Source organism: Coloeus monedula, assembly GCF_965178545.1.
Source record: "Coloeus monedula genome assembly, chromosome: 4".
In the NCBI taxonomy this organism is placed as follows: Eukaryota; Metazoa; Chordata; class Aves; order Passeriformes; family Corvidae; genus Coloeus; species Coloeus monedula.
Window position 1 is genome coordinate 2,378,145 of NC_138784.1, and position 16,389 is coordinate 2,394,533.

The 16,389-nt window shown below is 53.2% G+C and overlaps 1 protein-coding gene across 1 annotated transcript in view; it reads left to right on the top strand.

Annotated features, from left to right (window-relative positions):
* Window positions 1–7,582: 7,582 nt before the first annotated feature.
* WNT5B (Wnt family member 5B) overlaps window positions 7,583–16,389 on the top strand; it is a 70,668-nt gene continuing 61,861 nt past the window's right edge. The window contains exon 1 of the mRNA XM_082281116.1: window positions 7,583–7,710. Within this exon, the coding sequence (XP_082137242.1) occupies window positions 7,705–7,710 (6 nt within the window). The 5' untranslated portion in view covers window positions 7,583–7,704. The remainder of the gene's footprint in view (window positions 7,711–16,389) is intronic.

Sequence of the window (16,389 nt, forward strand, 5' to 3'; positions counted from 1 at the left end):
CCTCCCAGGCAGCACCAGCAATCACATGCCCGGCAGACGTACATTATATCATATACATCATCTCCCTGCCTGCCGCCCCGATCCTCCCTCTGCAGCCCTGCAGTCCTAACACCTCTGTCCCACTGTCCTGTTCTGCACAGTGATGTTCCCAACCCCATCCAGCCTCTGCCCACAGCCTCAGCTCCCTGGTGGCAGGGTGGCACTGGTGCCACCGGTGGCAGGGCGGCACTGGTCGCACCCTCCTGGCTTGGTGTCTCAGCACATTTCATTTCCTTCCCTTCCACCTGCCAGGCCACAGAGAATGTGCCACCCTCCCAAGCAGCCAGCTGCATCACCTGGGTGTCCCCAGGGCCATCAGGGCGTCAGGCTGGCCCCGCAGCCGGGAGTGCCCAAGCCTGCAGTGACGCAAAGAGGCACCAAGCAAGCCCAGGGAGTGGCTCTCACCTCAGGTTTGGGGTTTATGGGGTTCTGCCCTCCATGCCCACCTGCAGCAGTGCCTGTGGGGCCCGGCAGGGGAGAGGAAGCTGGACCCTCTTAGCCCATCCTCTGCCTCTCTCCCCTGGCATGACCCCAAGCATTTCCATGCTCCATGGAAAGCTGGAGGTAATGTCTGAATTGTGTTTGTTTCCTCCTTCAGTTGAAGTTGCGGTGTGGTATAAATCCCAGTGATTATCAGGAGAATAATCCCCTTTCACCTCATCAGTGCTAGATCCAGCCAGAGGCCTGTCTACCTTTCAAAGGAAGAAAATAGGGAGGAATGTTTGAGCAAGTGAAGGAAGAAATTACAAAGGGAGAAAATCGGGGAAGAAGGGAGGAAGGAAGGAAGGAAGGAAGGAAGGAAGGAAGGAAGGAAGGAAGGAAGGAAGGAAGGAAGGAAGGAAGGAAGGAAGGAAGGAAGGAAGGAAGGAAGGAAGGAAGGAAGGAAGGAAGGAAGGAAGGAAGGAAGGAAGGAAGGAAGGAAGGAAGGAAGGAAGGAAGGAAGGAAGGAAGGAAGGAAGGAAGGAAGGAAGGAAGGAAGGAAGGAAGGAAGGAAGGAAGGAAGGAAGGAAGGAAGGAAGGAAGGAAGGAAGGAAGGAAGGAAGGAAGGAAGGAAGGAAGGAAGGAAGGAAGGAAGGAAGGAAGGAAGGAAGGAAGGAAGGAAGGAAGGAAGGAAGATTACATGAATAAATTAGGACACATATAATGTGGAACAAGGTAATGGAATGATGGAATGAGGTAAATCCTCCCTGGGAAGGGGCTCTGCTGCAGTGAGAAGCAGCAGAGCACGGAGGGACACATCCCCACCCACCCCCACACCCCTGAGCAGCCGCACGCCACTGGGGAAGGGGATGCTGGGGCTCATCTGTCCCTCCAGATCCCAGCCAGAGCCTTGTGTGCACTTTCCCCAAAACCACCTGTGGATGCTCAGCTGTTGGGAGACATCTCCTTGCCAGATCTGTGGGACTTCAGCATCACTCCACTCATCTGGAGGGAGAGGGCTGGCAGGGCAACCATCTCGTTCTGGCTGGGGCAGAGGGGTTTGGGTTTGGTCATTCCCAGTGGGTCAGGCACTGAGGGGTGCCAGCCCCGCACTGGCTGTGCCCCGGGGTGGCAGCGGGCAGCAGGGCAGTGCTGCCTCTCTGCACACGCACGGGCTGTGGCCCGGCTGCCGAAGCCATCGCTCGGTGCCAGCGCAGCCCGGGTTCAGCTGCACTGCGGAGCTCGTCACCGCAGGAAGCAGGGGAGGCCAGGAACTGAGGCTTCAGAACGGGGCCGGCCATTGGAACGGACAATAAGAATATCCAGAGTTGTCATAATTCATGCCGATAAAAATTTTGGAAAGGATGTACAACTCTTCACCTCGGGGTCTAAGCCAAGTGGAAGAGACCGAGGGACTTGGTCGGAGAGGAGGGGAGTGGAGGGGCAGATTACCTCACTGTCTGGCTATGGCCGTGGCCCTGCGCCTCCCCAAACCACGCAGCTGTGGTCAGTACGTGGCAAGGCACAGGGCTTGGGACCCTGGGCTGGCCCCAGGGGCACCTCCTGTCCCCCTCGCCCGGCAGTGCCGTGGGGCAGGTGATGCTTATCTGTCCACTGGAGGGAGGGACAGGGGAGCTCCATGGAACAGAACCTAACAGGGTCCTCGTCCATCCCCACGGCACCACGGGATGCAGAGCAGCTCTCCCACAGCAGGCAGCCAGCAGCGAGGGCTGGTGGCACTCGGAGGGAGGCTGGTGCTGCCCTGGTCCCTGGAGCCAGGGCTCCTGGCGGGGCTGCCGAGGGGGGAAGTTACACTTTAACTCACCCAGCCACAGAACCCGCTGTTGGGAGTGCCTGTCTAATGATTAAAGGGCTAATTGAGGAGGCCTGAACTCTCCATGCTCTCCCCAGCCTCGCTACCAACTTACGTGGAGCCTGGCAAGCCAGGGCGCCGCAGCCGCCGGGTCAGCCTGGTCACTGCTGCGTCCTTTAAAGCCCGCTGTCTTCACGAGGCCTTCTGGTTATTTCATCTCCTGGATTTCTAAACCCAGTAGATGGATTGGCTCACCCCTTTGCACCAGGCCTGTGGAGGAAGAGCACGGAGTGGCACAAAGGAGAGCTGCAGCCGTGGCAGAGCCATTCCCTGGCCTGCCCTCCACCCTGTGGACCTCAGCATTCAGGAACGCAGCTCCAGACACTGAATCTCTTGTGGGCCTTGATGGGCTTCCCAGATCTGCGTGCTGGAGGACCAGGAGGGCAGGAACAAACTGGACAGGGGTTACGTGTAGCCACTGAACGTGAAGAGGTAGCCCGGCTCTGGCAGGGCTGCACAAGTCAGCCAGCACTGCAGGCTGTCTCCATCTGACCTCTGGAGCAGCCTCCCAGCCAGCAGGACCGTCCAGATGGGCAGAGCAGTCCCAGGGACCCTACTGGTGCATGCATCACTGAGGTGAGGAAAGGTGTTTGCACGTCATACAGTTCCTGCATTCCCCTTGTGTCCTGTGCCGGCAGAAGTGAAGAGAATGCCTACCTCTAAAGGCAGCACCTTCTGCCTATCCCCCAGGATGACCAGTGACCAGCCCCTGTCTGGCTCCTGTCTTTTCTCAGCGGGGTGTCCCCAAGTCCAGGATGGATTTTTCTTGGTGATGTCAAGCCAGATGAATCCTGGTTTAATTGACCGTGAGTGAAATCGTGCCTTGATGGTTAATGTTATACTTGGGGCTGGGAAAACTACTGCAAAATCACAGCAATTAGAGCTGGAAAATTCAAGTCATCTAATTTATTTCCTCTCCCCCCTCGCTGTCTCTCCCTGGTACAGGGGCAGTGAGGTTCCCAACAATACGTCTCCCTCTGCATTGTCCCATCCTGCCTCTCTGACTCAAGGAGTGGAGCATCCGCATGTCCCTGGGGAGACAATTCCATCATTTGAAAGACGTCAACATTAGAAAATGTTTCAGAAGTTTAGCCTATATTTCCTTTTGTGGAGTGCCACAGATTCTCAGGTCATGAGCTTTACGCCTCAAGGAAACTGGCTGCTTCCCACGAGGGCAGCGGCTGCGAGTGAGGCGGTGCTTTCCTTTGGTGTTTGCAGGGGCAGGTAGAGAATGTGGGGGTGGGTCAATGAAGGTTTTCACACCTGCAAGGCAGGTCAGATCAGGCAGCTTGTCTGGAACGAGCTCTCATTTGGCAGGAGCTCAAGATTATCCTTTTTTTCCATTTCCAGATTTTTATTCTGTGAATTCCACCTTGACTTGTAACAATCTCACTGCTGGAAACGTGTCCAGTTCCTCACAAATTCACTTCCTTTCATTTGCTTCTACTACTGGTAGTAATCCCACCGCAGGAGTGTGAGGCAAGTGGTAAAGCACAAAAAGAGGTCCATGTCAGTGAGAGAAGCACAGTGAGTATTCCTCCTCCTTGAAAGCTGTCCCAGGACAGGCATCACCTCTGCCTCAGCTCCCCCTGGATGCAGAGAGCACACAGGACTGGCTGACCAGGGAGAAGATTATTGTGCAGGTGCAACAGGGATGGAAGAAACCTCCCAAGAGATCAGAGCTTATGAGCACCACAGAACTACTAGACTGGGCTACACCTATGTTGAGAGAAGTCAGAGCCACGTGGCTGAGTTTCTACTGATAAGATCTCCTGCTTCTAAACACATTCTGCAGGGTCCTGCCCTGAGAGGGATTTATATTCCTTAATACATTTAAAATTGCTCTTCTCCTCTACCGAGTGAGCTTAGTATTTCCATATCTCATATAGTTTGAGCACTTCCCCAGCCTCTTCCTGCTCACTAGTAGCAGAGACCAGTGAGGGGAGAGACACAAGATGCACTGCTGTAGTAGAAGAGGAGGAGCATGAGGACAATTGGAGCCACAGGTTTGTTCCAGTGAGATGAAGAAAAATAAACCAGCTTGTTCCGTCCAGGGAGCTGCATGGGTTAAGCTGCTTTTTGCAACTGAGCAGATGGAACATCTTCTGTGGGTGTGCTCTACAGTGTCTCCCACCAATATTAGTCACACCCCAGACTCTGGTCATGGACTGGAGTCCACATCCTGCCCAGACCCAGTTGTGGACACTGCCCATCATTAAGTCAGTGAGGCTTAATCATATTGGGACATGTAAAGAACATGTGGACAACACCTTTGGCAGCTGGGATGAGACAGGAGCCCCTCCTTACTGGCAGCTGTGCCCCCCTCCCCAACACCTAATAAGGATCACCCCTGACTGGATACAAGTGCCCTTCTCTTGTCTGCTCTGCTCTGTAGATGGAGGAATAGCTTCAGTGGACAAAAACTATGGAATGACATTCACAGGGTCACGTTTTGGTGGAGGATAAAGTGATCTTGTGGGGGAGACTAGCAAAAAAGAAAGCAACCAACTTTTTTCCTCACAGGAAGAAAACAGAGACATTTCAGCAAAGAGGAGACAGTAAGGCAAAGCAAGTGGTGGTCTCTTGTCATCACCCACCTCCACCAACACCATGACCAGCTCATTCTGGGGTTTTTTGTCCTCAGCAGTGGCAACACTGCCAAGGCATCCCCCTTGTGAGACACAGACCTCTGAGATGAGCCATGCATCTCATACCTGCTGGCTGAGGACACTTCACCTCTTCTCAGGCCCTCCTAGTGGAATCACTCCCACCCAGTTTTGGAGATACACACCCCCAGCTGTCCCTCCTGCCTTTCCTGGCACCCAGCATCCCCTGACACACATGTATGTACCTCCCAATGGCCCTTCTTGTCCCACCAAAGCAGAAGTGGAGACATCAAGGATGGACTAAAGCTGCAGGAATTCCCATCTTCCTCATGGGCTACGCTGAGGCTGGCATGGTGTTTCAATAATCTGGCCTCTTTTTTGAATAATCCACATAGCTGAAGGTGTTAAGGAACAGGTATATCCAGTGCTGCCCATCCGTCTCTGCTGGTGTCTCTGCCTTCCCCGTCTGCTCCCTCTAACCCTGATGTAAGGCACCATCCTGGGGTGTGAAGCAGTGCCAGCCCCAAGAGGATTCCTGTGAGGACAGAAGAGGATCTCTGGCCTGCTGACCTGTTGTGGCCAGCTGTCCCTTGTAGGACCAAAAGTGGAAAAGCACGTTACTCTACAGACCAAGCAATTTGTTACCAAGCCTTAGTTCTGTGACACTCCCCTTCACACCTCCAGGTCCTCAGGAGGGGTCCCCGCTGTTTGCTGGCTCCCCAAAGGAGTTAGAAGTGTGACAGACAAGCTGGGAACAACAGCCCATATGGTAAACAGGCTTTACCTCGGAGCAAAAAAGCTGGCACCTAAAATTTCCTGCAGCCAGCTGCAATTTCAAGACTTCCTTTGCCCTCTAATTAGTTGGCATTTGCTGTACCAACTATTATCTTTCTAGTGACACAGCACTGAGGACAATGGCTCCTTATTTCCTGCCACAAACGCTGGGTTACTATTTACCTCTAGCTGTACTGCCTCTATCTCCTACTCCCATTAAAAGAAAGTCTCATTAATGACTGCAGTGATGGGAAGCACTGGTGCAGTTGGTCATAAATTAAGACAGTTGGAGCCTTCAATTACTTGTAGTGTGTAGCCTGTATTCAAACACTTACCTGCTCCTCCAAAAATGCTCACGCATTTCCACTCTGAACCCAAACGGATGCTCAGAGCTGTTTGAAACAAGATGCTTGTGTCAGGATGCGTGTCTCAAGCTGCACTTTGTCCCAAGCCAGTACAAATTCGAGGAATTCAAGGGGCCAAATGCCTCCCTGATGTAATTCCTTTTGGATCCTTGTATGTGTGAGTCTGTGTACATGTAGGAGCAGCAAGGTGCTCTTTGCACTGCGTGTGAGGCTCTGCAGCTCCTGCTGCATGGGGACTCTGGATGCCTGACAATGTGGGGCCCAGAGATGGGGACCTGGACAAAACAAGTGTAACTCCAGGCTGCTGCAGAGCTGCCACCAAGCCCGGAGACCAGGCATGTAAATCCTGTCTCTGTGCACCGGGATGCCCAGCAGTCCCGGGAGCTAGGCACCGCTTTCACTTACACCAGCATAAATTTGCGGTGATCCTGCTAATGCCTGTGCAGCTACTCCCTGCTTCTGCCAGGAAAAGTGAGAACGGGATCTGGCTGTGAATCTGTGAAGTTTTATGGGAAGAGGGGTGGGGGACAGCCCCCGGTGTGATTCCTGGTGTTGCAGGCAAGGGATGGATGCGCTTGTTGAGTGCCAGCCGCATCAAGAGCTTCATCCACTGCCTCCTCTGCCAAACTTTGCCAGTCTATTTTAACAGCATCCCCGAACCAGGCTCTGCCTCATTCGCACCTTCGTTGCAACCCAGCCGCCCACCCTCTCTGGGAGACAGATGCCAAAAATCCCTGCTGAGATGAAGCAGTAGGTCACCGGGTCAAAAGCCCTTCGCTGGCGGGAGCCAGGAACCCTGCTGCCCGTGCCGGAGGGGTTTTGACTCCCGGCACGTTGTCTGCCGGGCCAGGAGCCACATGAGCAGGGTGCTCGTGAGCCCCACGGCGAGAGGTGGAGGGCACGCAGCTCTCCGCAGCTCAGGGCCAGGAGCGGGCCGGACACTTACAGCCAGCGAAGAGCGAGCACCGCAGGGATGCGCTGGGAGCGACCCACGAGTGACCGAATGTCCTGCGGGGGCTGCGCTGCCGGGCACGGCGGGGCTGCGGGGGCCGCAGGGAGGGAGCCAGCCCGGTGGCCTCCAGCGCACGGGACCGCGGCGTTCCTTCCCCGTCGCCCCCTCACTCGCCAGCACGGCTCCCCCCCGACGGCAGCGGGCCCATAGCTCACCCCCGGGCCAGGCTCCCGCCCGGCCCCCTCCCCGAGCCCCATCCCGGCGGCGGCGGCGGTGCCCGCGGCGGGGCGGGCGCAGGGCGCGGGGGGCGGGCGCGGGGCGGGGGGAGGCGGGGCGGAGGCGGCCGGAGCCCCCGGGATCCGCCGGCACCTCCCGGGCCCGGCACTCGCCGCCGCCGCCAACTTCGGCCGGGAGTCGTCCTCGGTGCCGCCGCTCCCGCAGCCCAGCGGCGACGGGGAGGGCAGCGCCCGCAGCGTCCCCCCGCTCCCCTCTCGCAGCCGGCGGGGGCTCGGCCCGGCGCGGCGACGGGGCGGCGGCCCCCGGGGCAGGTGCGTCCCCTCGCGGTCTCCGGCCGCCGCGACGCCGCCGAGAGGGACGCGGAGTCCCGTGCCCGCCGCGGGCGCCCGCTCACCTGCCGCTGCTGCTGCCGCCGCCCGGGGACGCGGCGCCCGGGAGATGCAGGTAGGAGGCGGCCCCGGCCCGCGGCGGGAGGAGGAGGCCGGGGGGCGGGAGGTGTTCGGCCGCGCCGGGCGGTGCGGACCCCCGGGCTCGTCTCGTCCCGGGGCCGGCCGCCTCCCTGCGCGGCCCCCGAAGGGAGGGGAGACGACGCGGGCGGTACCGGGGGTCTGCCGGTTCTCCCAGCCCGGGAGCCGCGGCCGCGCTTTGCCGCCGACCCCGGGAGGCGCCCCCGGCCCGGTGCGGCCGCCGGTCGGGGCGGGGCGGGCGCTGCGGGGATCGGGCGGCCCGGGCTGCGCGGAGCCCCCGCGGCGGCCGGCCCCGATCGCGGGCAGGGGCCGTCGGGGGCCGAGCCGCCGCCGCCGCCGGGCAGCAGTCCCCGGGCGAGCCCGCCGGCGACACGGGGCAGCGGAGGGGCCACCGGAGCGCGGGGCTGGGGCCGATTGCGGGGTGGCCCCGGGGGGCCTTGGAGGTGTTACTGCGGTGGGAGAGACGGGCGGTGTCAGGGGAGACGCTGCCGAGGTGCGAGGGGCCACTCTCTGGAACGAGGGATGTTGCTGGGGTGCGAGGGATGCTCCTCCGGGCTGGCGGACGCTGTGCTGGTGAAACAGATGTTCCTCAGGCTTGACAGACATGAGTTCAGCAAAACAGATGTTACTCCTGTGAGATGGACCTTACTGTGAGCACAGGGATTTTACTGTCGGATGAGGATCCTTTCCCTGAGCGTGAGCACAGTGGCTTTCCTGAGAGCGCCCACAGTGTCCTTCTCACCCATGCCTGTGGTGTGGCTGCATGTGCCAGCACAAGCCATGGCATGTGGCGTGGGAAAGGGTCCTTGTGCTCATGGAAGCACGGACGAGTAGTGAAAGCATGCCTGGTTTCACAGTACCAGGGCACGAGCATCCCAGTTATGTCTGTAACAGACACGCTCTTTTATGAAACTTGGTTTTTCTTCTGGGAATTGTGGTGCAATACTTCCCTTAGTGGAATGGATAAAACAACTTCCCCAAACATATTTTTGTGTGCTCTGATACACTTTGTTGCACCACGTTTTTGATAGTTTTCCTCTGCCATCAGATGAATGTCCCTGTAAGTCTCCCTATCCAACTTTCATCTACCTCTTAATGCATTTCTGGCTGCCCTATCATCACTCTTGCCCTGCTGCCTGCACCCACATACTCACCTGTTCACCTTTGGGGTTGGGGTTTTTTGTGTTTTCTGTTTCTTACACGTGCACTGGCACTTATGTTCTTACTTCAATTTCGTCATAGCTGAAAACTTGGGTGCATTGCGTTCCTGGTGTGCACCTGCCCATTTCCAGTGTAAACTGCTCTACTCCACATCTCCTGCACATGAGGACTGTGTGCATCAATGCTTCCTTATCTGCCTGAGTGTTGAGGGCTCTTTCTTGGTGCCTTTTATGAGGGCTTTTGTGTCACAAAACACAAAATGTTTGTGTGGCATCGGGCACACACAAGGTACCTCTCTCCTTTACACTCATCTTTGTCCATCTGTCCCTTTGGAGCCTGCCCGGTGCACGTACATCTCAAATGCCTCCCCCACCTTCCCCACATCACACCAACACTCAGGTGTGAGCCTGTCGTGGCCCTTCCTTCCCACATTTGCTGCTGGGCATCAACACGTGAGCTGAAGGGACCACTTTTTCTGATGGTGGCAGTTTCACCTGCAGGTGCCTGTCTTGTGTCACACAGGTGCAGCTGTAAATGAAGAACCAAGCTGGGTTCTTCCCAAAAGAGAAAAAAGTGGGCTTTTTCAAAGCTGGCAGGAGAGAGACAGACCCCTCTTAAACCAGTGTCCTTGCATGGACATGTGGATTTAGCCAAGATGAAGGTTGGTCTCTGCAAGAATTCAGGTGGAATGTTTTTCAGCCCAAACATCCAAGGTATGGGATGAGTTGCCATGTGTGCAGAGAAGCTAGCCCAAGTACCTGGGTTTTTATCTCCTTCTTTAGAGAAACGAGCTGAGTCTGTGAGGAGAGAAGCACGAGGATGAGCTGCCGGTGCGGGTTCGGAGGCAGAGCTGGGGGAGTGAGCTGGCTCCATTCCAGCCGTGGGTTTCCTCTGCTCACAGGCTCCGTTGCTCACTCACGTTTCTGTGCCCTGGAGGGTCTGCAACAGATTCCTTCCTTTTGGAAAGGAGTCCCTCCCAGGCTCCTTCAGTGTTTGCTCACCTCTCCTCTCAGCAGCTGTAAGCAGCCCCTGGGTCCTTTCCCTTGTCTCTAGGGAATGGACATTGAAAATGACCTTCCACATGTGACTGATCTCTGTTTAGGAAAGCTGAAGCTGAAGTTGTGGCTGCAGGCTCCCAGCCCTGAGAAGTCTTCTTTCTCAGCCCTTTCCCTCCCAGTCTGCCAGAATTCATTACATCAGTTGAAAAAAAGTAGACATTTGGAAAGAGCTGGGTCTAGAAAGTTGAGGGTCCTATGTTTTAAAGAAAAAAGAACATGCTTGTGTAGCAAAGTCTCCAGGAGCGTGTTCTTTTAGGAAGAGACCAAACACTGTGAAATTTAAAGTTACCTTTAAGCTATTTGTCCATTTCTCCAGCTCAGTAGGCCCCTCTGTTTCTGGACTGCTTCACGTCTTGAGTCTTTTGTCCTGAAGTTGTTGGGTTTGGGTTACAAGGCGCACAGGGAAACCAGCTCTTTTCTGAAAACTGCATGATTGCTCATTTAAATGAATATAAATTGTTTCTATTCATAAGATCTTTTTTTCCTAGCAGCTGATCAAAGTTCGAGTGAAAACCATTTCATCATTTCCAAATAAATTGGACACACACACACACACGCACAAACACACGAACATTTCAGAGACATTTTTTAACACAGTACTTTTAAAATCAGGATGTGGACAGCCAGGCATGTTATGTAAGACAGGGCAGTCTGTGATTCTATTCCACTTCTGCATAGAAAGGGAGCTTCACTGCCTAGGAGAGGGCATACAGACTTTATTAAAACTGAAGGCAGCACGGAGAAGGCTCAGGGGAATTTCTCCTGGACTAAAAAAATCCTTTTCTAATGGGAGATTTAAGGAATGAGGACCTGGGTAGCATTTCAGAAAGAACATGAAGATGTAGCATGGTGTGATACCCGACTGTTTTCAGCAGCTCTGAAAGTAGCTGGTGCTTGGAGAGCTTTCTAATTCAAGAGGAGGACTCAAGGCTGTGGCTGGGCATTTAAGCTCTGTTAGAAACAGGCGGTGTTTTTAACAGCAGGGTGATTAACCTTCAGAACAACAGACCAAAGGCGGCGTTTGCTTCTCCAGCTCTTAAAATCTTCCAATAAAGACGGGGTGTCTCTTTGGAAGGGATGCTTTACTGAAGTGCAAGTTCTTGGGCTCACTGCAGAGACAACTGGCTGACACCATATGGACAGAATTACTGACAAGACCAGACCCTGTGATCCACCGCCCCCTTCCAGGCTTTGGCTTAGGACTTGATAAAGCTGCCGCAAGCCTCGCCCGGCTCTGTGAGGGGTGGAGCTGCGGGGTCAGTGGGGCAGATGGTCCCTCTCGGGCAGGACTCAGCAGTTCCCAAAGTGGGGATGCTCTCACGTGCCTTCTAGCTGCACAGCTCAGTGTAGGTGGCTGTAGTCTGTCTGTCCGTGGGCATCCTTCCCTTGTCCTTGGAGCTGTAAAACAGGTCCTGGGCTTTGATGGCTTGCCCCTGCAGGCAGGGCAGGGCAGGGAAGGGAGTGCTGTGTGTCCCCTCCAGTTCATGGGGTCTGGGTGACTCAAGCTCTAGAGATTGGCTGAGTTTACAAGACTAACTCCTTGCTTCTTTTACTCTTCTTTTCCCCTCAGAAAGGGAGCTCAGAAGGGCTCTGACACCCAAATGGCTACACTGGTGCTGTGGCCCCCATGTTGCTGGTTGGGTTTACCCAGGCGCATTTCCTTTGCAAGGTTCCCTGGTACCCTCTGTACCCCGGACTTGCACCTCTCCTTAGGCTGCAGTGTCCTCCGTGCTTCTCTCAACAGCTTTCCTGCTTGCTGGGGATGCTGCCAGGCAGGAAGATGCTTGGAGCAAACGCTGGGGTAAAAATGCCCACGCAGTTGTGTGCTCCCAACCCACTGGCCCCATAGCCCTATTCCGAGGTGCCTCAGCCCCCCAGCCGTTCTTTGAAGGGTTCTCCCCAGGGGCTGGCAGTGGCAGACGTGAGGGCTGTGTGAACCCCATCTCTTCCCCTCGGAATGTTTACCTGTCTAAATTTAACTCCCCAGCCGGCTGCATCCCTCCTAAGCCGACCTGTTCTCTTGTGGCTGAGCTGTGGCTCTGGCTCCTGCTGCTGCGTTTCCTGGCTGCCTGGGGCTGGTGGTTTGCTGCTCGCTCCCTCTTCTCGGCGGATGCTGGCTCTTTCAAGGTCCCGGGCAAGCCAGTTCTCCCTCTTGTAGGTTTTATTTTTAAGTCTGGTTGCACAGCCCTCAGGACTGGAGGGTGCCTTGTGCTCTCATCTCTGAGTATTTATCCTGCAGTGGGCTTCAGGAAATCTCCCCTTGTCCTGCTATAGCCCACAGTCATTTTCCTTCAGGCTGTGGTTGCTCCCGGAGGCCAGGCATGCTGAGCTGCTCCCTGGCCAGCTCTAAAGGGACAGTGCCTCTTTCTGCTCCCATCGGGCTCCCAAGCAGTGGGGAAGCAGGAGGTGCTTCCCTGCAAAGGCATCTTCCTTATTTCACTTTGTTCAGAGCTGGGCTTCCCCAAGCTGGCTTTTGTGCATGTTTGTTTGAGAAGTGAGTGATGTGCCCCTCAGCTTCAGAGGAGCTGGAGAGAGGGACAAGCAGAGGAAAGGGAGTGCTGCTGTTTCTGTCAGGCTGGACAGAATTCGCTTTCTTTAGGATTTCCAAGTTTGGGACAGTAAATAGGGCCCAACCTGGCAGCCTTGTCCATCTAAATAAAACCATCAGGATCAAACCGTTCGTGTCCTGCATAACCCTGCAGGAGACCCCTGACTGATCTCTCTTTCCAGGCATGCCTGCAGCTAATGCTGTGGTCTGCCACATGAGAGAGATGCTTTGAGTCCTGGCCTCCTCTGCCCCTCTTTGAGCTAACCCGGTGGCCTTGGGTTTAATACTCTCATATTCAGAGCAAAGGTAACACAGGCCAGCGTTTTCATGACTGCTGATTTGGGGTATCCAACTCTAAATGCTGTCAAAAGTCTCGTTTTTTTCCCAAGGTTCAGCTGTTTGGGATACTTGGGCATTCTTGAGTAGTCTGGACTTGATTACTCAAAGTGACTAGTCCATTTTGCAAAGCTTCATCTCGGCATCTGGAGCAAAACAGAACGAGATGAATTAATGCACAGCGTAGCAGGGATACTCAAATGGAGTGAGTCTTCCTGGAGTGGGAATGGGTTTGTGGCCAGAGAGCTCATGGCACTGTTGTGTGCAGGGATTGCTAAAGAGCTCTTGGTTTAGATTAATTTGTGGTTTTAAGTAGCTCATGGGAAAAGCTCAAAGGGTTTGATAGTTTTTGTCATAGGGAAAGAAAAGCAGAGCAACATTCTATCTTTATATAGAGAGATTTGTGAACGCATATGAAGTTTAAGTCTTGGTTTGTTTGAGGGATTTGAGGGAAAATACGTTTTCTGTAAACTCTCCCATCTTGGCTAGAGGTGAGGGAGACCGAAATGATTGGGTGGAACATGTGTTTTGGGTTTGTTTTTGTCCATCATTAAGGGCAGAGGGTTAACAAAAGTCACAGGAATACTAATACTTCAGTGGGCTCTCTAAATTTATCTTCCTTTTCCAGTTGTTCTGTATTTAGCTTTTTGTCTGGTTTGGTATTGTCGTTTAACTGAGTCCTGAAGCGTTGTAGCACCTCTGTTATGGACCAGTTGGAGCTGTAAAGCAAATTAAATGAGAATCTCCTTTGCTTAGCTGGAAAACCTTTCTGAGCTTTGTTATGTATCACAGAGTTGTCGAGAGAGACATATGAGCCCAAGCATGTCTTCATTAATGGAACATTTTTCAGAAAAAATGATTTTGTGACTGTTGGGTTCATTGCTCCCTGAGGTGTTCCTGAGTACTTCAAAATCGTCTCTAATCATGAAAAATTGATACTGTACAAAGGAAAATTAAGTTCCTTTTTTTTCCCCCCCCTCTGTTTTTACAGCTCAAACAGTTCTACAGGTTCCTTTATTATATTCTGTGGCCCAGATTTGTCAATAATTACTGTAAATACTGGTCCTGGCAGCATGTCAGGGTTTTGTTTAGTAAATATTTTGCCATTATCGTTTTTGTGTCACAGCTGGGAAGGTTTGTAGTATCCTGTGGCTGTCATCACTGTCAATTTTGCCCAGTTTTGCATCTCTGACTGGAGCTTTACAGTCTGACACTGAGATGATGCAGATACTCATGGGGTAGCCCCATTATTCTTCACGCTGCAATGGAAGCTTCTGGTTTTAGACCAAAATGCCAGCTCTTGCTCCCGTGTGTGGTGTGCACAAACCAGGTTTCTCAGCAACATCTGCAGCCTTGTGGGTGGCTGCAGCTGTTATTCCACCTGTGGAAATTTCACAGCCTGGGGTACAGGTAGAGTGGAGTGAGTGCTCCTGTCAATTATGACCAATTACCTGTCCCAATTTCTTTTCTGTTTTTATAACTATTCCCCATTTCCACCTATTCTCAGGTAGCTGTTTGGGAGTTTTGCCAATGTTCAAAATGAACTTCTAATAATTTTTTATGAATGGCAAGGAGGTTTTCAGCTGGGTAAGCTTGGTAAGTGCAGCACTGGCTTTGTTCAGTTTTTACTGAAGCTGCACAGGCTCTTTCAGCATCTCTGCTGTTTTCCAAGGAGCCTGCTGAAAGGCTCAAAAGCTCCTCCACAGCATGCTGAGAAGATCTAAGGGTCTGTATTTTTGCACGACAGCAGTTGCACCCCAGTGGTATAAAACCCCACTGCAGGTAACAACCCGAACTTTTATCTACAAGACACATAAAACTTCTTTATCTTCCCAGAAAATGGTGCCAGTTAGGTCAGACTCACACACCAGGAATGATTTACTGTCTGAGTTTGGCTGCTCGTGTTAGACTGTGTCTGTGCCTCTTCCCCATGGAAGAGGGGGAGCCACAGCATTTTCTGTGGGCACAGCTGTGACCATGGAGGCATTTTTGTCAGCACAGCCATGTTCACTGGGGTGTTGGGAGGTGTGTGTACTTATTTTTTTTCTTTTTTTTTCTTTTTTTTTTTTCATTTCTTTAACTAAAGAAAGTTTTATGGGGTAACCTTGATAGTCTGGACCAGGCCCTGCTTATGGAGGCCAGGTAATGCTTTCAACTCAAGCATAAAACCAAGTTAGAAGCAATAGGAAAAGCAGTTAAGTTTAGACAGAGTTCGTTTGTGTTACCTAAGCCTTACTGCAGGTGAAGGACAAGGCTGAACTAGGAAATGTGCTTTAAATACATTGGAGAGAAAGTTCTGTCAGTTTGGTGCTGTTTTTGGTAAACCTGGGTGAGATCTGTGCTGGCAAAGCTCGTGCTCCATGCAGTCCATCCCCTGCTGAGCAGATGGAAGTTGACCACCACGGGATGCCTCGGAGCAGGCATGGAAAGCTTTGCCTGTTACCTCTACCAACTCCTGCACCTCCCTGAGGCAACAAGGAGTATTAATGATCCTCTTACTTCCCAACTGGTCCAGTAGCTCATTCTTCCTCCTGGTTAAAGAGGGGGTGAGGTCTTCACAAAGCCCAGAACCTTTGTCCACAGCCAGGGAAGGATTATCCAGCAGACCTGTGTGCAAGAGGATGTCTATACTGGGAGCTAGAGCAGGGATAGGGTCCAGTCCTGTGGAAATTGTGGCTCATTGACATCTTGGGACAGGCATCAGAGGCTGCCATGGGGTGGTCATAGCTTTCTAAACTCAGCCTGGGATTGAAAGAGCTCCAAAGCAGCACCCATTCCCAAGTTGTAGATTGACATCCATGAAGTCCATCAGCTAGCAGGTGCTGGTCTGATGTTAAAAGCTCCAGAGCTGCTTGAACATAATCTGTTCTCCATTTGGTTTGAGGCAAACATTGCTGGTCTGCTCAGTCGACAGTTGTGACTCCACCTAAATACATTTTACTTTTCCCTTCAGCTCCTCTGTCCGCATGTACAGACACCTTTGGCTTTTAATACCAGCATCCCCACATCAAATTCATCACCTGGCCCTGTCACTCCTGTGTTGGCAAGGCTTTCTCTTGGCATACCTCAGCATTGTGCTGGGTGGATCTTCCAGACTGTCTTGATGAGTGGCAATCTGAGGTCTTGTGTCTGTGACTAGTCCCTGTCAGTTGTTGTGCTGTGCCCTTTCCCCGTGGGTTTGAAGCAGAAGGTGTTAGGGATGTGTTGCCTTTTTGGCCAAGTACACAGCCTTGTGTTTGGAAAATACTGCTTTCTGTCATTGCCCCTGCTTCCACGGAAAAAACCTTCGGCAGGTTGTTTCTGTGCAGGGTAGAGGTTGCTGGTAGCTGTACATCTGCCTAAACATGTCTGTACAGAAATTTTGTGGATTACTGAGGTTGGAGTTAGGCTTTTGTTTGTAGGGCTGGTTCTGCAAAGAAATGATATTAAATAAGTAACGAGTTTTTAGAGGTGGTTTAGTGTTTCCAGGGCCCCACTTGCCTTTTCCTTTCCAAGGTTTTGCAAAGCCAGCCTTTGGAGAGAGATGTGTAATCTTGTATGCTGATGAAGAGAT